At 37.9% G+C, this 26,013-nt stretch overlaps 1 protein-coding gene across 2 annotated transcripts in view; it reads left to right on the top strand.

Annotated features, from left to right (window-relative positions):
* Nucleotides 1–2,226: 2,226 nt before the first annotated feature.
* Nucleotides 2,227–26,013, top strand: part of LOC109080555 (pre-B-cell leukemia transcription factor 3-like) — a 49,873-nt gene continuing 26,086 nt past the window's right edge. The window contains exons 1-2 of one of the 2 annotated variants that reach the window (XM_042752161.1): nt 2,227–2,963; nt 4,181–4,254. In XM_042752161.1, the coding sequence (XP_042608095.1) occupies nt 2,788–2,963; nt 4,181–4,254 (250 nt within the window). In that variant the 5' untranslated portion in view covers nt 2,227–2,787. The remainder of the gene's footprint in view (nt 2,964–4,180; nt 4,255–26,013) is intronic. The other variant, XM_042752167.1, reaches the window with a different exon arrangement.

Consider the following 26,013-nt stretch of genomic DNA (forward strand, 5'->3'; position numbering starts at 1 on the left):
TTCTGTTCAATAACCAGATTAACTGTGTTCGTTATGAGGGCGAGCTGGTCACAGATGTTCTCTCGTTGCTGTCTGATATGAATAACATCACATCTGACTAATATTTTGGATAAGACAGGCGTAGTAAGAGCTCAGTGAACGCGCTAGTCAGGCGCTGCTAATGCTCGTGCTAATCTGCTCGATGAGCCTCGAACATCAGCGCATCATTACCTTCATTCATGCCGATAACAGCGGCTCAAACCATCACAGACGCGCCACACCGGCCGAGCGAGGCACTGGCTGTACTGTCTCATTTCATACTTGTGGAGATATCGTCCCAAAAACAGAATAAACGTGTGTGTTTACTCTGTTGTTGTTCCTGTGTTGGTGGTCCAGTAAGCTACTTCCTGCGGGTTTACCCCTCATACCGGAAGTACACCGCACTGGGAAATACCCTCTAGACTAGAACGAAGGATGGACAAGACACGCGGCCAATCACGGCTAGATTATAAAATATATAGACAGACAGAGAGATTTTAATTTATTTTGTTATTTTAAATGTTGTTTTAATTTAATATGATTTAACATATTTTTTTTTATTTGCCCTTTATTATTTACATAATTTCTTATATTAAGAGGCATGTTCAAAACTTCACAAAATACAATATCTACAATTAATAACTTTCTTTGATCAGAAGTCAGAAAGAGCTTTATTACCGAGTATGTTTACACATACAAGGATTTTGTTTTAAAAATACGGTAACAACTAGGTTTTACGGTTTTAAACACTGGTTTTAACTTAAATCTACAGTTATATAGCTACCGTAATAATAACATATATAGAAGGTGCACAGTCTCATTCACACAAGTACTAAACACCATCATAGTGAGACGCATTAAACTGAAATATGCAATAAACATTCATTTAAAAACATTATATGTGACATACAACCCTAATAAACATAACAGATCAGAAAAAAACTAAGAAGAACAGTTATTTCAAAGAAAAACATCAAATTCAAACAAAATTTTAGAATTCTGGTAACGTCAGTTTACGTTTTTTTCCCTGTAAATTTTACAGGAACTTACCGTTAACCATTTAACAGGTTTGTACTGTAGCATTTTCACAGTTTTTTACCGCTAAAATCACGGTCACAGTCATTTTTTACAGTGAATTTAGATGTTGCATATTTTTGAGGTTACCTGACAAAACATTTTTAAATAAATTTATGTTTGCTTACCCATTTATTTCTTGTTTACAGTGATATCCCTATCTATCTATCTATCTATCTATCTATCTATCTATCTATCTATCTATCTATCTATCTATCTATCTATCTATCTATCTATCTATCTATCTATCTATCTATCTATCTATCTATCTATCTGTCTGTCTGTCTATCCATCTGTCTGTCTGTCTGACCCACAAGTCTGCAACAAATGACACAGTATGGGCTATAGAATATTTTCTGCACTGTTAATATAACTGAACACAACCAACTTTGTTTGTTCTAAATAAACACAGACCATTTTTTAGGTTGCTGTAAGTTGTGTTTTATAATTTAAAATGTATGTAAGCTATATTTTACATTACATTTATATTTGAGAAATATATTATAAATATATATTTATTTGTATTCATTTATTAAAAATATATATTTTAAATATTATTTAATATTATATTATTATTATAATATTAAAATTAAATATTTTACATGCTTGCCATTTTGTTTTATTTTAAAATATTAAAAAAAAAAAAAAAAAAAAAATATATATATATATATATATATATATATATATATATATATATATATATATATAATATATATTATTCCGTATTATTTATTTATGTATCTATTTAATGTTTTTGCATACTGTTTTGTAAATTTTTTACTGTTTTCTGAATTTTGTTTTTCATAACTGTGTTACTGTTCACATTACGCTGAACAGCTTGTAATAGGCTGTTTAATGACAGTGTTTTTATTTATTTTTTATTTAATTTTTTTATTTTTCTGGTACTCAGTACCGTATATGGACTTGTAGGTTTTTTTGTTTGTTTGTTTGTTTTTTCTCCATGTGACGCGCAAAGCCGCGTGTTAATAAATTGCTATTGATAAATTGTATCAACGTGGACAGCAATGTAGTGTCATTGTAAAACTTTGCCCGAGCCTCGTCCAGACTCTGGACATGTATGATATGTATGTAACTGTGAGCACAGATGCACATTTGCAGACCCCAGGTGGGCGGAGCCGACTGTTGTGCAACACTGGGTACATCATCAGGAGGAGCTGCTGTGCTCGAGACGCACACAGGAATCCATCCACACGGATATTCTCACAACCCATTACATCTGCTGTAGATCATCCAGAAGAGCGGGCTGTGCGTTTAACAACCTGTCTGTGTTATTCCACAGCTCAACAGCAGGAAGAAAGAACACTGGAGAGCCAGTGGTTTATAGTAGCTTATATGCATCCCATTTTTATCACTAATTGATTTTCTGCCCAAGGATGGAAATCAAATAGAGGGGGATTTTCTGAAGTTTTGCTGAAGCTGCCACTGGACTGCATGGGATAACAGTTTGAAAAAACATTGCAACGAGGTAAATGATGCACAGTAAGAGCATCTGTGCACTAGACTGTTTCTGAAACTGGAAATCAGTGGATCGTTTTACTAAAGCACTTTTTTGTGTGTGTTTTCGCGCACTCGGGACTCTTGCGCATCCGTCATTTTCATCGAACTGATTCAAGACGGCATCAAAATCTCTCTTCTGTGGATTTGAAAAAAAGTCAGCGCTCTTTGAGGCGGAGGATGGACGAGCAGAGTCATCTGATGCAGACCCTGGTCGGCGTGACCCTCACCGGACACCCGGTGCCTTTACCGGTGCCTCATGACGGAACCGACGCGAGAAACAAACAGGACATCGGAGACATCCTGCATCAGATCATGACCATCACCGACCAGAGCCTGGACGAGGCTCAGGCAAAGTTAGTTTTACAATGACTCTTTACATTGCTGTCCATGTTAGTGCAATTTATTTACAACAATACAAGCAGCTTACAAGCACGACACACTTTTTACTCTGGAGAATATTTATCAGTGTGGTATTAAACGTCCATTTCTACAGTCATGACTAAAATAAATAAATAAATAAAAATATTTAGCACTTGCACAGTTGCTGTCTAGGAAAAAAAAACAAAAAAAAAAAACAAAGATAAAACTAATTTAACACTCCACACATCCTACAGCGGGGCATGTTGTCACAGTGTGACTTTACACAGCCTATTATAGGCTTTTCAGGGAAATGTGAACAGTAACACAATTAGTAAACTGTAAAAGGTTATATGCAAAAATATAAATAAAATTGTAATAATAATATTATTGCAAAATATTTAAAAAATAAATACAAACAAAAATAATAAAAAAATAAATAGAACAACAAAACTGCAAAAATGTGAAATGTAACATGCAAGCATATTTGAAAATATAATAATATAATAATAAATATTACAAGCATGTTAAAAAATACAAATTAAAATATATTTAAAATAAACCAAACAACAGAACAATACATGAAACAGTGAACAAATATAAAAGATAAAAATGATTATCTTAAATAATATTACAAAAATAAATACATATAAAATATATTTAAAATCTTTTTAAAAGTATAAAAATATGGCCTACAGAAATTTAAAATTATAAAAACACCTTACCCCGACCTGAAAAATAGTCAGTGTTTATTTAGAACAAACAAAAATTTATTTGCATTATTAATTCAGTTATGTCATGTGAAGTATGTTGTCTGAACATGTTGGTGTTTAGTTATTATTGACAATGTAGAAAATATTCTTTAGCCTATAGTGTCATTTTTTTGCAGACTACCACCTTTGTATAAATCAAGACACTATGCACCATTTACCACACTGGTGTTGTTTTAATCATAACAATATGGTTTTATATGAACGTATGCCATTAAAACAATAAAAGAAAAGTGCTGTATAAATGCACATGAAACATAATAATATTGGTTTCCTAACGAGAAACACTGGTTGAACTTGGATGGTGCTGTGAGGTGCAATCAAGTGGAATCAAGGTGATAAATTTAGTAGCACACTAGAGGAACTTTGAATGCAAAATACTGTGTTAATGATATGTATGAATGATCAGTTATTCTGTATCCTTCCTGTTTTTTTCTTGAAAGAAAGCACGGGCTGAACTGTCACAGAATGAAAGCGGCTCTGTTCAGCGTGCTCTGTGAAATCAAAGAGAAAACAGGTAAGTGCTCCTTTATGCCACACACAATACGCTGCCATAATACACCTGCACGGATGATGCTCTTCAATACAGACCGCTGTTACATTCACAAAAGCCACCAGCAGTCCTGCGGAAGCTCACGTTTATTACAGACAATAGTGTGTTTTACACTGACAGATGCTTCCTTACCAAAGTGTGAATGAGCTGTTTGTGGTGTTTTCTGATGACGTATTTTGTAAAGGTGCGGTTGATATCTTTAGTACTTCTCAGCAAATATGCAGTTTAATTAACTGAGCACTCCATGCAGTGTTCAGCTTCTTATTGATGTAAGCATAGCAGAAACACAGAAGTTCAGAAATGTGCATCTTAGTAGATGCTGTAGCCATCAGCGTTGAATATACAAGGCATTTCACAATTTTTAGGCCAACATGTTATTATGAGAGATTATGTCTGTGAAGAGATATGTTTATATTAAATTAAAAATCACCTGATTTTAGAGAGACAAGTCAGCTATTTTGGTACAGTTTGTATTTTTTGGAAGTTGTAAATGTTTTAGATGGCCCTCACTGACTTCAGTTTAGAAAAGGAAGAGTTTCTCATTTGTCAACATGCTTTGTTGTGTTTCTAAAAGAAGAAGATGAAATTCAGTTTACAGCATGCATTTTCTGTAAATTGAATTAACAATGTATTTTTATACCTGGTAAGAGAAAAACACATATATTTGCATACATTGTGCTGTAATTATTTTTGCAGATTTGGAACTGAATTTCCAATAGATTAATTGTGCAACTTAGGCACAATCTCAATTCACAACCATTCATATTTATAAATGCTATATTATTAAACAAAAGCATCTTTATCTTAAAATAATTTGTTTAGAAATGAATTCATTCAAATGAATGAATGTTTGTATGTAAAAACTTTAAAATGAAAATTACACATTTGTAATCTTAAAACCATGGAAAAAGGACTGAAAACTGTTAAACTGTTTTTTAATTAATTTATTTATTTATTTTTGGTGGGTATGCTCACCTTGATAATATTTCATTGGCTTGATATTGCTTTCTAATTAAACTATTGTTTGCATGTAATCAAATGTCTTGAAAAGTTGTGGAAATTCATTGGCTCTGTGGGGTAATGTAGTATAAAACATTACATCACATCTCTAGTGCCAGTGCAGAAAACATTCAGGTATTGAGTAACTCCCCTTTTCAACTCAGCATGCTGAATACATTCACAAACACAATTTTTGCAGTGCATGCATATTTGTAAATATGCGTTTCTCATTCTGAAAAAATCAATTGTCAGCTTTAAGTACAGCAAAGCAATTGCATTTGATTCATTAGGGTGATTTACAGACGTGCTTTATATTAAGTAAGCACTTCTGAAGTCTGCTGGGGGCATTTTAGAAATTGCCGCAATCTTACAAAAGCTAATGAGTGAAATCAATCAGGCTGAATATTATACATCTATTTGGGTAATAACATTTTATTAGAAGAGACTATAAAATATAACAGAAGTTAAATAAATATCAACATAAATATTGATTCGGTTGTGTTAGCAAGAGAGATCATATTCATGCAGAAAGTGGTTTTAAAATAATTGTTGCAGGTTTATAAACGCTAGTTGCAACAAGAACTCTGCATTTTGAACAGTGAAGCAAATGAAAATTTGCTGAAAATGTATTCATTCGAAGGCCATTCAAGATGTAGATGAGTTTGTTTCTTCATCAGAACAGATTTGGAGAAATGTGTCATTGCATCACTTACTCAGCAATGGATCCTCTGCAGTGAATGGGTGCCGTCAGAATGAGAGTCAAACAGCTGATAAAAACATCACAATAATCCACAAGTAATCCACACCGCTCCAGTCCATCAGTTAACATCTTGAGTTATTGTTACATGATCACCATTTTAATATTTATAATATACTGGAATAAAGAAGTGTTTCAAGTTATTAGAAAACCATGAACATGTCTAAAAAGTGACCTAAGTATGCTTGCAGACATGCATCTGAAATATCAGTCTGTTAATGCATATAGTACACATTCCCTGTGCATTTGCTGCTGTTTGAGTTCGTTTTCACTATAGCAGCAAGTTGTGCAATTAACTAGGCTGCACAGTAGTTAAGATGCGCTTGACTGTGGTGGGTGGATCATTACACTCTCTCTGCCCAGGCAGCTTGTGTTCAGCTTGCTTACCCTGTAGGCTGTAGAGGACTGTCAGAGACGGGCGGCATGGATCAGTGGCCTGGAAAATGGACATGAGAATGGAGCATAATTGATTTAAATGCCCGGCGTTCCTTCCCTGCTTATGTACTTCGATTTCGGTGTAGAGCTGAAAGCACAGTGTACATTTCTTGAGCAAATGTTTACTGTGTTTGGTGAGTAGTGGAGCCAAACGCATTCAGGTAATGTCAGTGCATTTTGAGTGTGCACATTGTCTTTAATGAAGAAAAATAGCAAAAAAAAATAAATAAATAAAATAAATAAAAACTTTACAAGCAAAACAAAAAGAAATGCATCAGATCTAGTTTAAAAAAGTGACCTAGTGCTAAAAATGAAGACAAAAGAGATTGTGCAACTTATGAAGCATTAGCCCAGCTAACAATAATAAGAACATTATGCGGATGTTCCTGTTAAATGTTCTGAATGTTCTCTGAATGTTATGTGAATGTTAAAGAAATATTAAGGGAACATTCCATTTTATCATTTTGCAAACATTAGAAACTTTTGAATGTTCTTTGAAGCATCTGAAACTAGTGACGTTTTCTAAATTCTCTCTAAACGTTCCAAACGTCCAGTTTTTTAAATGTTTAAAAAAATCCTTCTTATTTGTTTTTGGTTATTTGAACATTAGAGAAACATTAAGGGAATGTTCCATTTGCAAACATTATGGGAAAGTTGCTTTTGAATGTTCTTTGAACCATTTGAAACTAGTAAGTATTAACATTTTCTGAACGTTCTCTGAATGTTCAAAATATCCATTTTTAAATGTAAAAAGAAAAAAAGAAAAAAAACACACACATTTTGTGGTTATTTGAACATTAGCCAAGATGTTAAAGGGATATTTCACCAAAAATGACAATTCTGTCATCATTTACTTACCCTCAAGTTTTTTCAAACCTGTATGAGTTTCTCTTTTTCTGCTGAACACAAAATATGCATTCTGAAGAATGTGTGTAACTGAGCAGTTGCCGGTAGCCAAAAATAGGTTTAAAAATAGTTAGACAAACATCCAACTAATTTGTTTTGGAAAAATGTTCCATGAATGATGAATGAGTATTTTTTTTTAGAACATTATTAAAGACCAGATCATTTTGAATGTACAATCTGTTAGTATTACTGGAAGAATGTTTGTTCATAACTTTGAGAGAACCTTGCCAGAATGTTCTGTGAACATTTTCATAGTTCATGCAATGAACTTTAGAAGAACTGATTTCATACATTCACTTAAAATCACCAAAGCACCATCATTTAAAAATCATTCAGCAAAAATGATGAAGTCTGTTGTCAAGACGATCTGAAAGACACTGATTCTGTTCTGTCAGCAGCACAACCTCACGCTCTCGACAGGTAAACTAAATTGAGCTAAAGTATCACTGCATTCATTTTTCATTTCCCTAAAGTAAACTCTATACACCCCACCTCGTGTATTTTAATATTTTACATTTCCCCTGTGACATGCATGCGATATGAGTGCCATTTGTGATCTGCAGTCATCCGTAATTTTTCCACATGGGATAAAAGCCTGAGAGGGAAGGGTCGTATATTTTATAGAGAGAAAATATAAAACGAGTCGGGCTGCTCAAGCCATCACATGTGTGTGACTTTCACACAAGGCTGTTTCCTCTTTTTATCATGCATCAGGAAGTTGTGTGTGCGTTTTTTCATTCATGGCAATGCAGGTGTGATAATATATATATATTTTTTTTTTCCCAGGTGCAAAACAGTAATTATGTTCAATCTGTAAAGAAATTCCTTCATTTTGCTTGAATTAAATCTTGGGCCATTCTTTATGACTTAAAACTTATAAAAAATGGAACTTATTGAAAAAGGTATTGCTATTATATTTGGCGAATCTTCCATTTTTAAGAGAAAATGTTAATATTTGTGAAGTTGGATATTGGTAATTCTTCAGTTAGATCCACTTTTGACAACTTGAAATCTTGAAATATGAAACTTCTAAAAAGTTTTTTTTTTTTTTTTTTTTTATGTCCTTGAATAAGTGGCCTTGATCACAGATTTTAGTAAAAGTGATGACAAGCATCACTTTTCTTACTATTTTTGAGGAAAAAGGATAAGCTAGCAGTCACTTTATTGATAAAACCAATTCTGATTTGTACCATTTATGTTTCTGAATTAAAAATGATTTTTACTAAAAGTACTTTTTTTTCCACAAAAATGCAATTGTTTTCTAAAATGCTTGATGTGATGACAGCAGTATTTGAGACAATGATTTATTATTTAAAAATCCAGTTTGTAGGAAAAGTGCAAAGTATAAATGTTGGGGATTTTAACACTTTTTAATATAATTCTAATAAGTATATTGTTCACCCCTTTACTAAAATGACTGTCTTTGACTTTGCATAATGAGATGATGACATAAAACAACTTCCTACATCTTATATATGCATTCATTTGTACAGTTAGCTGGGTGACCCCCTCCAAAGACATCAGCAATGATTGACAGGCACAGAACCGCCTCCATGCATTCTGATTGGCTAACAGAGCAGTGTCAAAGAGGTGACTTCCCACAATACATATTTCAGGGATATCTGACAGGTAGAGATATTTTGTGTGCTAGCCCTAAAATAAATAAATAAATAACAAAAGCACATAACAAAATTACTTAAACTTTAAAACATTAAAAAGAAAACAGAAAATATATAAAAACTAATTTTAAAAAAATGATGTAAATAATAGTAAATTAACACTGATTAGATATATAGATAGATAGATAGATAGATAGATAGATAGATAGACAGATAGATAGATAGATAGATAGATAGATAGATAGATAGATAGATAGATAGATAGTCAGCGTCCAGCAGATATTTCAGAGCAGAAAGTGTGGTGCAAAAAGACTGCAGTGAAATGAAAATTTAATCAGCATTTTCTTTGACTTAACAAGGCAAGTAACCCTCATTTGCTGCTGTGGAGAAGAAACTAATATTTTATTCATATCCATTTTGGAGGTTGGTATATACTTCATTTTTCTGAGATGAAAAAATAAGGCAACAAATGGAAGCTTAAAACTTTCTGCAAAGCACAACGGCCTAAAACCCCATATGCTCTGCAATGCAATATGTATTTGTTCTTGTAATCTCATTAGTATTCATAGGAATTCATATTCATTCTAGCACACATATTTCATACATTGGGATAGACAGCAGCATACAATATCAACATGATGACAGCATCTATATATAAATGAACAACTTTAGAGACATACAGTTGACATATCCTTCAAGATTTACTAAATATTAAATTGCAATATTTATGCAATATAATAACATATGCAATATAATAAGGTAAATGCATTAACTGTTATGTAATTAGTTAAAAAAAATTAATTCAACATGTTGCAATAACATTCAATGAATTTTGCATATAACATATGCAATATACAATGTTTCACCATCACTTTGGTGTTGTTTCACTTATATTTCATACTTGTTGAGTTTTATGCTAATTACAAATAGTGCACAATTTGGATTTGCTTTATAAAATAGTTTGGAATAAAATGTATTTCAAAGTTTCTTCATTTACTGAGAAACAAGAGTCCCGCTGTGTTTGAGTCTGATTATTATAGTTGGTCACCCGTGTTGGTTTAGAGTTCCAGTTCAGACCAGTCTTCAAAGGTTTTGTAAACATTTGTATAACTTTTAAAGCTGCACATGCATAAAAGACTTTACGCTATAGATGCTGTCAGTATGTTGATATTGTTTATGAATATGATTGAGATCACTCTGTCACGACACGCACACAGACAGGTAGATCCAAAAGCAGTGTGTTTATTGGGGTGATCCAAAATCAGAAAACATCCAGGCAAAGGTCAAAATCCAGGTAATCCGTCCAAAACAATAAACATAGACAACATCCAGAAACACGAGAAACCAGGGAACCAGGAAAACACAGGGTGACATTCAACAAGGACTCCGTGACAATGACAGAACAACCGGGGTATTTATACACAGAGAAATGACAATGCTAACGGGGAATTGGCTGAGTGCAATGATTAGTAACCACGGACAGCTGAGTGCAATGAGCAGTGATGAAACAGACAAGACTATGGGAAATGCAGTTCTAAGGTGGGGTGACGATAAGGGGAAGTGAGACCTCTAGTGGCCACCCAGGGAGACACAGAACAGACACCGTGACACTACCCCCCCTCTAAGGAGCAGCTGCCAGATGCTCCTCAGAACAAAATAACCAAAAAAAAACAAAGAGACCAGGAGGGAGGTGGACTGGTGGAGGCAGAACAGGGGGAGGGATGGCGGGGAACTGGGACCGGCAGCGATGGCTCCCCTGGTAGCCCAGGTGGCTCGGTCAGATCAGGGGGCCATGGTGGGCCCGAAAGTTCAGGGGACCACGAGGGACCAGGCAGTTCAGGTGGCCACGGTGGACCCGAAAGTTCAGGGGACCACGAGGGGCCAGGCAGTTCAGGTGGCCACGGTGGATCAGTCCATTCTCGTTGTGCAGACGGCCAGGGAGGAATTCGCCATTTGAGTGACCCGAACGGAACCAGCCAATCGGGGAGCCAGTAAGGAGCAGGCTGTGGTGATGGCCCGGTCACGGCATTGGGAACGGCATCGGGAACGGCCTCAGACAAGGGCACCGCCTCGGGAACGGCCTTGGACACGGGTATCGCCTCCGGAACCATCTCGGGCACCGCCTCGGGAATGGCATCGGACAAGGACACCGCCTCGGGAACGACCTCGGCATCGGGCACCGCCTCGGGAACGGTCTCAGGAACGGCCTCAGGAATGGCCTCAGGGACGGCATTGGACAAGGACCCCGCCTCGGGAACGACCTCGGCATCGGGCACCGCCTCGGGAATGGCCTCGGGAACGGCATCGGAAAAGGACACCGCCTCGGGAACGACCTCGGCATCGGGCACCGCCTCGGGAATGGCCTCAGGAACGGCATCGGACCAGGACACCGCCTCGGGAACGACCTCGGCATCGGGCACCGCCTCGGGAACGGTCTCAGGAACGGCCTCGGGAATGGCATCGGACAAGGACACCGCCTCGGGAACGACCTCGGCATCGGGCACCGCCTCGGGAACGGTCTCAGGAACGGCCTCGGGAATGGCATCGGACAAGGACACCGCCTCGGGAACGACCTCGGCATCGGGCACCGCCTCGGGAATGGCCTCAGGAACGGCATCGGACAAGGACACCGCCTCGGGAACGACCTCGGCATCGGGCACCGCCTCGGGAATGGCCTCAGGAACGGCATCGGACAAGGACACCGCCTCGGGAACGACCTCGGCATCGGGCACCGCCTTGGGGGAACGGTCTCAGGAACGGCCTCAGGAATGGCCTCAGGAACGGCATTGGACAAGGACACCGCCTCGGGAACGGCCTCGGGCCCGACCTCGGGCTCCGCCTCTGGAACGGCCTCGGGCTCGACCTCGGGCTCCGCCTCTGGAACGGCCTCGGGCTCGGCATCGGGCACCGCCTCAGGAACGGCCTCGGGCTCGGCATCGGGCACCGCCTTGGGAACGGCCTCGGCATCGGGCACCGCCTCGGGAACGGCATTGGACAAGGACACCGCCTCGGGAACGGCCTCGGGCACGACCTCGGGCTCCGCCTCGGGCTCGGCATCGGGCACCGCCTCAGGAACGGCATCGGACAAGGACACCGCCTCGGGAACGACCTCGGCATCGGGCACCGCCTCGGGAACGGTCTCAGGAACGGTCTCAGGAACGGCATCGGTCACCGCCTCGGCATCGGGAACAACATCGGGCACCGCCTCGACCTCCGGAACAGCCTCGGTCTCGGGCATTACATCGGGAACCGTCTCTGGCACCGTCTCTGGCACGGCATCGGGCACCGCCTCGGGCACCGCCTCGGCCTCGGGAACCGCCTCGACCACCTTCTTGGGCACCGCCTCGGTCATTGCATCGGGGACCGCCTCGGGAACCGCCTCGGGCACCGCCTCGGCATCGGGCACCGCCTCGGCATCGGGCACCGCATCGGGAACCGCCTCGGCCACCGCATCGGGCACCGCCTCGGCATCGGGCACCGCCTCGGCATCGGGCACCGCCTCGGCATCGGACATTGCATCGGGAACCGCCTCGACCACCGCATCAGGCACCGCCTCGGCCACCGCCTCGGCATCGGGCACCGCCTCGGCATCGGGCACCGCCCTGGTTATTGCATCGGAGACCGCCTCGGGAACCGCATCGGGCACCGCCTCGGGCACCGCCTCGGCAACGGGCACCGCCTCGGCATCGGACATTGCATCGAGAACCGCCTCGGCCACCGCCTCAGCATCAGGCACCGCCTCGGCATCGGGCACCGCCTCGGCATCGGGCACCGCCTCGGGCACCGCCTCGGCATCGGGCACCGCCTCGGCATCGGACATTGCATCGGGAACCGCCTCGGCCACCGCATCAGGCACCGCCTCGGCATCGGGCACCGCCTCGGGCACCGCCTCGGCATCGGACATTGCATCGGGAACCGCCTCGGCCACCGCATCAGGCACCGCTTCGGGCACCGCCTCGGCATCAGGGACAAGGACGGGAACCTCGGGCACGTCCACCTGGACGACAGCGGCCTGCTCGGGAACGTCCTCCTGGACGGCAGCGGCCCGCTCGGGAACCTCCTCCTGGACGGCAGCGGCCCGCTTTGGAACGTCCTCCTGGACGGCAGCGGCCCGCTCTGGAACGTCCTCCTGGACGGCAGCGGCCCGCTCTGGAACGTCCTCCTGGACGGCAGAGGCCTGCTCGAGACCCCCCTCCGGGCTTTGAAGAACGGCTGACGCCTGTCTCCTCCTCCTCCGCCCTCTATGATGGCGAGCCGGTGGCTCCTTGACGGAAGACTCAGGCGTTGAGTCAACCATCCTGTGCTGTGGTGCTGGGCTGGCGGCCATCTTGTGCTGTGGCGCTGGGCTGGCGGCCATCTTGTGCTGTGGCGCTGGGCTGGCAGCCATCTTGTGCTGTGGCGCTGGGCTGGCGGCCATCTTGTGCTGTGGCGCTGGGCTGGCAGCCATCTTGTGCTGTGGCGCTGGCTCAGCAGACGTGACGTGAACACTCCTGGGAACCTCTGGGATCTTGTTCAACCTGGAGAAGTAATTCAAAAATGTCTCCGTGGCCATCTTGGACAGTGGCGCTGGGCTGGCGGCCGTCTGGCCTCGTGGCGTGGGACTGGTGACCACCTTGTGCTGTGGCGCTGAGCTGGCGTCCATCTTGCCTCGTGGCACTGGCCCTGGCAGTGGCATCATGGGCAGTGGCGCCACCATGGCGGACCTGCGCTTCTTCTCCCCTCTCCGTCCGCCATGGTGAGACAGTGGCTCTGATCCATCCCACACGAGCCCCGGATCGAAGGGGGGCCATGGTTGAGAGCGATGCTGAGCCTCCTCACGACCACTCACTCCTCTGCGACCTCCCCGGGTCCCACGAAAAATGACCAGGCGGGTTCCCTCAAACTCCATCCTTCTCTCCCGCTCGATGGCTGGGGGGGAGAAACCCCAAAAAACATACCGCTGGATCTAGGCATGACGGAGTCCTTCTGTCCCGACACGCACACAGACAGGTAGATCCAAAAGCAGTGTGTTTATTGGGGTGATCCAAAATCAGAAAACATCCAGGCAAAGGTCAAAATCCAGGTAATCCGTCCAAAACAAGAAACATAGACAACATCCAAAAACACGAGAAACCAGGGAACCAGGAAAACACAGGGTGACATTCAACAAGGACTCCGTGACAATGACAGAACAACCGGGGTATTTATACACAGAGAAATGACAATGCTAACGGGGAATTGGCTGAGTGCAATGATTAGTGACCACGGACAGCTGAGTGCAATGAGCAGTGATGAAACAGACAAGACTATGGGAAATGCAGTTCTAAGGTGGGGTGACGATAAGGGGAAGTGAGACCTCTAGTGGCCACCCAGGGAGACACAGAACAGACACCGTGACACACTCTGCTTTGTTAAAAGGAGGAGCTCATAAATGCTTTGCACTGGGCTTGATTTTCCCACAGTGCACTTCTTCTTTTCCCTTGTCTTTTATCATTGCAGCTCTTTTATATCGCTGTTTAGCAGGTTTGGTTTATGACTGTCTGTCAGTCAAGTCAATAGAGTCTCCTGGGAATCTCATGCTTTGAGTTGATTAGATAAAGTTTAAAGGGCTTTTAACTGGTGCTATAAAGTGATAACACACACTATAGGGCTGCAACTAGCACTTATGTTGATACACTGACTAATCTGAAGATTGTTCGACTATTTGAGTAATTTGTTTTTACAATGATTAATCATCATAGCTGATGTTAGGCTATGTTATGACTTATGAGTTTTCAAATAACTCTTCGACTAGTCAGCAAAAACATTTGTTGACAGTTTTTTATTGGCACAACTGATCACATTTACTTTCTTAATATACATCCCTGGTCTTTTTAGATATTTTAAAAGAATATTAATCTTCATAATCTTCTATTAAAACACATAGTAACTTTTTTCATCTCTATTTAGCCTTTCCAAAATATTTATATTAAGGCAAGACACCCCAGGTGAATAGGGTAAAAATTAAGCTAATAGATAACCATACTTTCCCCCACTTGATTAATCACAGTATATTAAGACGATTCTTTTTTATTACAACTTTTCCAGAAATTTGCATAGATTTACTGGATAAAGCCAGGTTCAAAATGCTAAGAGTTAAAGGTTATTATAGAAGGGATTTTTGAGGGATATTTTTATCACTCCAAAAATAAGAAAATACTGTCAACAACAGGCATAAAAAAATACATTTTCAACATGTTTTAGGAGTACATCCGTGTGAATGACATATGAACCAACCCCTCAGTATAAACCTTCAGAATAATGAGAGGAATAAAACTTTTCTTTTTCCTACTCTGAAACAAGACTAGTGCATGAAAAAAAACAATGGTTTTGCTTGTTGGGTCTTGCCTTAACACAGTAATTTAACATCCGTTTCTCCCCAAACACATAATTGCAACAAGTGAGACTGGAGAAGCAGACAAGGACACGAGACAGCGTGCTATTACACGGCTGCGGTGTCATCAAAGCAGCCTGTGAAGGAGTCTCGCACTCTCCTGTCAGAGAAAAAAAATCAATAGTGCAATCCTCCCCGTTCCCGTCCTCGCTGGCGGTAATTGAAATAGAAAATCAAATGAGCGGCGAGCAGATAATTGTTTTATCAATATCCTCCTGCCCGCCCTCCGCGGGTCAGTGGCGCATGATCACCGAGCGCTGGATATGACGAGGACGAAATGTGAAATTGAACAGCTCGGCTCTCGTTTATCAGACCTGACAACTCGGAGTGACCGACTCGCGGTACGGCTGGACGGTGCAGCTGCTCCCATCTGCTCAGACTCCCACTTAAACATCTTAACATGATAAAGTGGGTGCTGTCGTCACCACTGTCATCAGACCAATAAGATTTGAATGTATTCTTGCTCTAATATGTCCTATACTTGTACTGTAATGTGATAGATTACAGTAATCAATGGACGCTTGCGGCCACATATTAAAGGGCGATTGTATTGTACTGTACATTAAAGATGGTCAGAGGACATTTGGATCACACAGCTATGACCTCTGCTCAGCTAACAACAATACCATTAAGATATGCAAGCGTTGTTTGTTTTCTCAATGTTCAAAAGTCTTTTTTTTATGTTTTAAACACGTTTTTTTTTTTTTTTTTTTTTGGTTTATTTGAATGTTCCATTTTATCATTTTGAAAATATTATAGGAATGTTACTTGAATGGTTTCTGAACAAACTGACAAAAAATATTGCTAACGCTCCTGTTGAGTTATGAAAATGTTTTTTTTTTTGGAATGTTCTCTGAACATTCCAAATGTTCAGTTTGTATTTTAAACTTTGTTCCTTGGTTACGTGAATGTTACAGAAACATAAGGCAAACATTCCATTTGTAAACATTATGGGAAAGTTACTTTTTTATGTTCTGTAAATATAGTTTGAGGAACGTCCAACTAAAATGTTTCAGAAAAAATGAACTGTGAATGATGTATAAATAACTTTTTTGTGCTAATGTTTTGAGAACATTATCAAAGATCACCTAACTTCTAAGAAATGTTTGATTAACGTTATTCAAAGTTTGTTCTTAACTTTGGCTAACTTAATTGTGCGCAATCTATTAAAATTTTTGAAACAGATACTTTTGCAACATAATATTGAATGTGAGTGAGTAAATCAAACTTTTATTTGCGGATCTAATGCAATGGTATTTAAAATAACCTAGAAAAATCATTGCTTTATAGAGTTAAGTAGATTTTGTTTGATTTGAAAACAATTTCTTATATACCACTTGAGAAAGATGGACAAAATTCAAAATTTTAAACCAATACATGATATTCCGCATGATAATTCAGGAATTTCATGAATATTCTTAAGAAAGGCCAAAATTAAAACATTTGAAAAGAAACTGTTACTTTCAAATCCAATAACAGAAAACACAGAGACTGGGAAAAGGCGAGGTTCATGTGAAATTATGTAATGTAAACAGTGGCTGATGATGGATGACTGACTGATGGTAAAAATGTCATTCTTACAGTTGAGACTCTCTGTGTTGTTCATGGGAATATATATTATGACTGATGCCATGCTTATGAAAGAGTCACGTGCATGACTTAGAACAGTTTATGTCTAGTTTTGATTTGGGTAATGAAGAGTATAGCAGTAAATCTTTGGCTCATAGTGTTTGTTTTAAGATGCTGATGTCTGCTCAACTGCTTTAATTGCTCTCCTGGACTCTTGACCCTCTTGAGTGGCTGTCATATATCACACACAGTCATAATGAATTAATCCACTTCATACATATGATAGATAACACTCTGGAGAAATGACCTGTCTTAATTTATGATACCTCTCGGAGAGGAGGTGAGAGAGATCAGATGAGGATGTATGAAGGGAAAAGTAATGTTATCCAAATGTCAAACTGAAGCTTTAGGTAATGCAACTTTTTCAAAATCTTGTCAAACTTGCCAAACTATTAGTTCTGGCTGAGCTCTATTTAATGGAGAACCTGTGCATGCACATTTTCTAATTATGAGCCAAGCTGCAATCTGGCAGTTCTTCTCATTGGAATTATTTAATCAGATTATTTTTATTAATAAAGTAAAATGTTTATTTGGCACTTGAAGGCATCTCGCTTTATAAATATGAATGCAATTCATCTACATTTTATCAGTCCCTGATAAAAACCCTTCTTTGGGTACTGGATTCATATGAAATGCCAACTTTGCAATCAATAATATCATTAAATATCCTCTTTTACTTGTAAATGCATCATTACAGAAGGTAAATGGGTTGTGAACAGAATTTAATGTTGACTTTTACATCTACAGGCCAGCTGGAAATAGGGTTCTTGGCTTGGCAGCTTATTGAAATATTCAAAACATGCTCTAATAAGTTTTATTTGCAGATCTGACAGAGTAATTAAAATCACCTAAAAAATCTAAATGAACAATGGAATACTTGCATTATAAAGATTTTGCTTCATTTTCTACAACTGAAATGAAGTGTGTTCCAAAACCTGGAAATGAAATTAAGTAAAATCTACTAATATTGAATAAAGTGTGTGATTAAATCTAACTTAAATCCTTTATTATATTTGACCTTCCTTTATTATAGATAACTTTTATTTACAGATTTGATGCAATGGTATTTAAAATAACCTAGAAAAATCTAAATGAACAAAGGAAACTAAAGAAGTCTGAAACCCCTACTTTAAGCTACAAAACAATAAAATCTAACTTAAATCCTTTTAATTAACATACTTTTATTATCAGAGTAGATGCAGTGGCATTTAAAAAAAAAAAAACTAAAAAAACTGAACAATAGGAAGACTTGCATTATAAAGTTAAGTAGATAAAAAAAAAAAAAAAAAAAAATCATAGCAATGAAAATAGGGATACAGACAGTTTTTTTCCCTTCTGTTGTTGTCCGAAAGAAAAAGAAGTCTGAAATTCTTGACCAAAAAAAGCCTTTCTCTAAAATACAAAAGTAAATCCGTTCTGTTTTCCATATTTGAATTGATTGGTTTTGATCTGGTTAAACTGTTCCTTTAATAACAAAAAAGAAACTGTATTAAGTTCTAGTCATGCACCCATTTTTCTGTCTCAGGTGCAAATGCACGATTCAGTATTTTCATGAGGACATTTTAAGAGCACATTGTTATTCAGTCTGTCAAACACACGCGGTTCATACATTTCAGATGAGGGCAGAGGAGTCAGGTGTGGTTCAAGCGTACACATACCCATTATATGATGTGTTTGGGCTTTTCAAGCTCTTGTGTGCCAAAACCGTTGTGTACGTCTGATCAAAGCCGTACGCTCCACTGGAGACAAGGCACGCATTACTTCACCTTGGCTCTGGTGCTTTTCTTGGCATCACCTAAAAGCAGTCTTTGTTCCCTTGTTCTAGATGAAAGAATCAATCCCTGACAGCTACCATACAGGTGAGACAACAACCTAAGAGAAACCAAGACAGTTTGCTTCAGGGACGGCGGTGTTTATATCCGTGTTTGCTGCAGAAGTCGAATGCAGAGGGGGTTTTCACAGCTGAATTTTACAGATAAAAGACACAATTTTCAAGGAGTTAAAGCATTCGTATAGCTGATGACGAGAAATCAAAAAGTCTCGCAGAAGATGTTTTCTTTACAACCTGCTGATTTACAAATAATAATGCTTTTTATGAAGACAACATGCATTCTTCTTCCCTTTGAAATGTTAAAATTAGGTCTAGTACAATAGTTTAACATATTGCTTGTTTATATTTTTCTAGGTTATTTTAAATATCATTGCATCAGATCTGCAAATAAAAATTCTACATCATCATCTGAATGTTTCATGTATATTAATATTGCAATGCAATGCATATCATTTACATATCAGTTTTTTGCTCTTATTTCACATACAATCTGTTTGTTTGTACAATTTAGTGCTCCACTTTCATGTATTGAATTTGATTTTTATTTGTATTATCATCTCCTTTTTGTCTAATTTTAATTTTAATTTTATTTTTGTTGTTGTTTTGTTTTTGTATGTACATCACCGTTCCAAAAATTTAATGTCAGTAAGTTTTTATATAAAACTTTTATTCAGCAAGGATGCATTAAATTGATCAAAATCGACAGTAAAGATGTATAATGTTATAAAAGATTTCTATTTCAAATAGAACTTTTTATTTAACAGAATCCACCAAAATATGAAGCAGCACAACTGTTCTTAACACTGATGATAAAAATAAATGTTAATTGAGAAGCAAATCAGCATATTAGAATGATTTCTGAAGGATCATATGTATATAAATTAATTTAATAAAAAAAATTACGTTAAATTACATTAAATTATAAAAAGTTATTTTTAATTGTAATTATAATAAAATTACTTTTTTTTTTTTTTTTTTTTTTTTTTTTTTACTGATTTTATGATCACATAAATGAGACTTTTTCCTAACAAAAATCTTACTTAATTTTTTTGAACAGTATAAAAATGATAAAGTAAACAATAAATAACAAAAAATATTTGTGCATTTGACAGTTATGCCACAGTGGGAGATTTTCAGTAAATATTGTCTTAAAATTACAGTATACCGGGGAACATTCTCACAACTTTCACTAACATTTGTAAAGTTATTTAAATGTTAGGACAAAACGTTCTTAAAGTAATGTTTATGGAACATTCTTAAAATTGTATTCATATTTGATATATGCTCTAATAAACTTGAGAAAAAACATTCCGACATCAAGATTCTCAAAGCATCCTTATGATGTTATTCATACTTGATGAACATTCTAAGAAACATTTAAATGATGTCATAATGATGACGGAAAAAAACAGGACATTTTAACAAAAATATACAATTAAATAACGTTATTTCTTGGGTGAAAATAAAGTTACTAGAATGCTGTAAGAAATGTTTTTGTAACCCATAAATACCATTATAATCATAAAACATTTCAAAACAATGTTCCCACAACATTTTTATAACCTCAGTTTGTTATCTGGGCTAACCTGACCATTTTTGTGTTCGTCAGCCCAGTCACTACATTCATATTATAGAAATGAGCAGCTCAGAGAATTCTTTAGATAATATTAAAGAAATTCATACAGGTTTGGAATGACATGATTGTGAATAAATGTTCCTTAATATCAGACCTCCGGGTAAGAATATCAGTGTTAAAGCTCACAGTTGCTTAGTGGAAAGCTGTAGAAGCTGTAGTAAAGTCTTCGTTCAGAGGGTCCTCGAGAGAACATTGAAAAAACATTCCCCTCCTACGCAAGACTCAGAGGAGTCTTGGGAAATCAAATCGATCGATTGTTCCTGTTCCAGAAAGATTGCTGCACACACACTAACGGGTGCTGGACGCTCTCAGTGGCCTTCATTTACAGTTTCTATCAATAAATCTACATGACTAAGCATGAGCATCAGAGGTGAATTACAGCTCACATTGGCTTCCACCAAGCTTCATGGCTTGGCCTTTCCTCAGGAATGACCTCTCGACATTTACCAGTTAATCTTGTTACGACTGAGGAAATGTTTTGAAATGTGACCACGCAATGCAAGAAAAATGCTGCCTTTAAAACTGACCAGATGAAGGAATTTTAACAGACTAGATATTTTGTGAACGTTGGATTCAGATAGGTCTGGTTGCCTACTTTACCTTCACATACTGACTGCGAAGACAGCGGGGTCGTGTAGAATTCAGAATTGAAGATTTGTCTCCTTTCACTTCATTGGTATGAGTTTGAATTGAATTGGCCAAAACACATAGAAAACTGAGCTGGAATGACAGGAAAAGGAATTTACTGAATTGCAGTTCAAAGAAATTAAATGCAGGTGATTCATTTCGGGAAATGAAGTGTTCTTTTCATTCAAGTAAATTATATATTTAGTTTTTACTTACAAGTAAATTAAATCTATATACAGAATACTATAATTTATATTATATGTCCTTATTAATTAATTAATTAATTATTATTTTTTTATGATAGTAACTTTTAAATTAATTTCTTATAAGACAGTCCATTTTGGATTGGTTGGGGAGAGACTTTAAAAAATAAAGATTGAAAAAAAAGCATGGTCTCTGTACAATTAATTACATTTGTTCTTGAAATTAAGAATATTTAATGTTAAATAATGTTTTTAGAAAAATAATGAATTATTGTCAAAATAAATATATATATTTTTAAAGGTGTATTATGGAAGTTTGATCTTTGCTTCGCCATAAAATGTTTCTCTTTCCATTTTTCTAGTTGTTTTTTAAATGTAAGAACACATCCAGTACGAGTGGCTCCTAACAATGCAGCAAACGGACACATCGCGATTAGCGTCTCCTCATTAGCCTGACACTGGCAGACTGTGTTTCTTGGATTTATGCTTCCTAAACGGGACATTAACATAATACTTTGAGCAGTGCTCTCCTTATTAGCATAATTAACGTGCATTCCAATGAGAGTCTGCCATCGTTAACAAGGTATAGCTGGCTAATGAGGCCGAGTGAGTGAGGTTATATCAGGATCTGATTGGCTGGTGTGTGTGCACAGGTTAGTCCCTGAATCATGCACATGCATCTGAATGTCCATCTTTGGAAGCTTCCTCATTTTCCCACCCATTTCAGTTTAGTGTGTCTTCATGTAGTGTAAATCAATACATAAAGGGACTTTATTAAAGCAAGTATTTTAGGAACAAATGTCTGTGAATAGTTCCCATGTGTTTTTAAAAAAGGAGGAGAGTAGTGATGGGAAGATCGGATCACTTTACTGACTCTCTCATTCGAACTCACTCATCAAAATGAACTAATGTTTATTCAAGTCATTTTGTTCATTTAAATGTTATATTTTCAACAACCGAATTCCCCAAACATATCCACTCATGCAGTCTTGATCATATTCCGAATTAAGAAATCATTATAATGCACAAGATAATTTATGAGAAACATAAATGATTACTTTACCTCTGAGTCTTTCGTTCATTTGTCCCACAACAGACGCAATAAACGAATTGGTCATGAATTACCCATTACCCATCACAGACAGTTTTATCATGGATTGAATCTTGTTTCCTCCACAGGATAACAAATAATAAAAATAAAAAAGATAATTGCACCTTTTTATCTCACAATTTTCCTTTCAATTCTGAGTATATATCTTGTAATTCTGACTTTTTTTCAGAATTGTGAGATATAAAGTCTGGATTGTGGGATTTAAAGTTAAAATTGTAAGATATAAAGTCTTAATTATGTAAATATAAAGTCTGAATCGTGAGATGTAAAGTCAGAATCGCGAGATGTAAAGTCAGAATAGCGAGATGTAAAGTCAGAATCGCGAGATGTAAAGTCAGAATCGCGAGATGTAAAGTCAGAATAGCGAGATGTAAAGTCAGAATCGCGAGATGTAAAGTCAGAATAGCGAGATGTAAAGTCAGAATAGCGAGATGTAAAGTCAGAATCGCGAGATGTAAAGTCAGAATCGCGAGATGTAAAGTCAGAATAGCGAGATGTAAAGTCAGAATCACGAGATGTAAAGTCAGAATAGCGAGATGTAAAGTCAGAATCGCGAGATGTAAAGTCAGAATCGTGAAATGTAAAGTCAGAATCGCGAGATGTAAAGTTAAAATTGTGAGAAATAAAGTCAGAATTATGTAAATATAAAGTCAGAATAACGAGATGTAAAGTCAGAATCACGAGATGTAAAGTCAGAATAGCGAGATGTAAAGTCAGAATCACGTCTGAATCGCGAGATGTAAAGTCAGAATCGCGAGATGTAAAGTCAGAATCGTGAGATGTAAAGTCAGAATCGTAAGAAGTAAAGTCAGAATAACGAGATGTAAAGTCAGAATCGTAAGAAGTAAAGTCAGAATAACGAGATGTAAAGTCAGAATAGCGAGATGTAAAGTCAGAATAGCGAGATGTAAAGTCAGAATCACGTCTGAATCGCGAGATGTAAAGTCAGAATCGCGAGATGTAAAGTCAGAATCGTGAGATGTAAAGTCAGAATCGTGAGAAGTAAAGTCAGAATAACGAGATGTAAAGTCAGAATAATGAGAAGTAAAGTCAGAATCGTGAGAAGTAAAGTCAGAATAACGAGAACTAAAGTCAGAATCGTGAGATGTAAAGTCAGAATCGCGAGATGTAAAGTCAGAATCGCGAGATGTAAAATCAGAATCGTGAGAAGTAAAGTCAGAATAACGAGATGTAAAGTCAGAATAACGAGAAGTAAAGTCAGAATCGTGAGAAGTAAAGTCAGAATAACGAGAACTAAAGTCAGAATCGTGAGATGTAAAGTCAGAAAAGATGTACTTCGTTAAAAATTGTGAGAAATAAAGTCAGAATTATGTAAATATAAAGTCAGAATAACGAGATGTAAAGTCAGAATCGCGAGATGTAAAGTCAGAATCGCGAGATGTAAAGTTAAAATTGTGAGAAATAAAGTCAGGATTATGTAAATATAAAGTCAGAATAACGAGATGTAAAGTCAGATTCGCAAGATGTAAAGTCAGAATCGTGAGATGTAAACTCAGAATCGCGAAATGTAAAGTCAGAATCGTGAGATGTAAAGTCAGAATCGCGAGATGTAAAGTTAAAATTGTGAGAAATAAAGTCAGAATTATGTAAATATAAAGTCAGAATAACGAGATGTAAAGTCAGATTCGCAAGATGTAAAGTCAGAATCGTGAGATGTAAAGTCAGAATCGTGAGATGTAAACTCAGAATCGCGAAATGTAAAGTCAGAATCGTGAGATGTAAAGTCAGAATAACGAGATGTAAAGTTAAAATTGTGAGATATAAATTCTGGATTATGTAAATATAAAGTCTGAATTTCATGATATAAAGTCAGAATTTTGAGATAAAAAGTCAGAATAACGAGATGTAAAGTCAGAATAGCATGGAATTCTTTATTTCTTTGTCTATGAAATTATATTTAGTCCCGTGGTGGAAACAGTCTTCCATAATCATGACATGTGTCTGAATTATTGCATGAAATCTATGATTTGACTTTTCAGATTGCGTCTGGGATCAGTGTTTGGATTGTTGTGTTCCAGTGAAGCATGCTTTCAGTGACACAAAATCGATGCAGTGCTAAACCTGCTGTTTCTGTCATCAGGCTGTGTTTTGACAACATATAATATCTCTGCAAACCCCTTTTGGAAAGGTTTCTGTGGGTCGTTTGCCTGCAGTGATAACACACGGTCACACGCTTTAGCCATGAAATGACTCCTCAAAGACAAAACAACTTTCGAGGAGAAAATGACTTTCGAATTGATCTGTCACTATCGACAACATGCCCTGAAACCTGCGAGCAGGTCATTATTCACATTGTTTTGCACAGCAGGACCAAACATCTGAGACGGCATTGAGAAGCTGGGATTTTTTATTTATTTATTTAATACCTGGAAAGAAACAAAGCTTTAGGATTTAGAAACACACAAATCAAAATAAACTTATGCAACTTATGCACAACGAAGCAAAAAGATTTCTAGGTCACTAAAACAGTGATATTTATTATTTGTCACCTTTGCCCAGACTGAAATTAATGTACAATTTATTCCGATTTATTCACATTGCTGATAACATATTTTATAATGAAACAAATTTGACTATACTGGATAAAGAAACAAACTGCAAGTGATCTCAGACTTGTACGTAGAGTTAAAAATTAAAACTAAAATGACAAAAATGTCAGTCCAACCGAAATGTTTTGCTGTCATATCTAAGGATTATGCAAGATTTATAGACATTTCACATGTGTAATATGTGTACAAAATAGCCTCTTTGGGAATTAATTAACATTTAATTTATTAAATTGTTAAAGTGGTTCTCATTAATTCTTGTTATTGATAAATAATACAGTGGTGCTTGAAAGTTTGTGAACCCATTAGAATTTTCTATACTTCTGCAAGAAAATTACCCAAAAGATCATCAGATTTTCACAAAAGTCCTGAAAATTGACAAAGAGAACCCAATCAAACAACTGAAAAAAAAAAAAAAAAAACTTTTTCATTTATTCTGGAAAATTATCCAAAATAGCATATCTGTGAGTTGCAAATAGGTTTAACAGTTAATTTGAAGGCGCAATTAGAGTCCATCTATTCAGAGGTGTTTTCAATCAATGGGATGATTATCTGGTGTCAATGCATGCCCTGTTTTATTTAAAGAACAGTCTGATCAAAGTCTGATCATGTTTGTGGAAGTGTATCATGGCACGAAGGAGGTCTCTGAGAACCTCAGAAAAAGAGTTGTTGTTGCTCATCAGGCTGGAATAGTTTATAAAACCATCTCTAAAGATGTTAAAGGGTTAGTTCACCCAAAAATGATAATTCTGTCATTAATTACTCCCCCTCATGTCGTTCCAAACCCATAAGACCTCTGTCCATCGTCGTAACACAAATTAAGCTACGAGAATACTTTTTGTGTGCAAAGTATGTCCATGAAGTGTGGTTCAAAAGAGTTGCGCGCTTCCACGTTTGATGTGTTTAGGAATTTGCGTTCGCTTAAGAAATGAGAGTGCATATGAGTTATCAAATTGTTATCACTCGCTACAGCTGGTCTAAAATTTTGTGC

Source organism: Cyprinus carpio, chromosome A5 (genome assembly GCF_018340385.1).
Source record: "Cyprinus carpio isolate SPL01 chromosome A5, ASM1834038v1, whole genome shotgun sequence".
In the NCBI taxonomy this organism is placed as follows: Eukaryota; Metazoa; Chordata; class Actinopteri; order Cypriniformes; family Cyprinidae; genus Cyprinus; species Cyprinus carpio.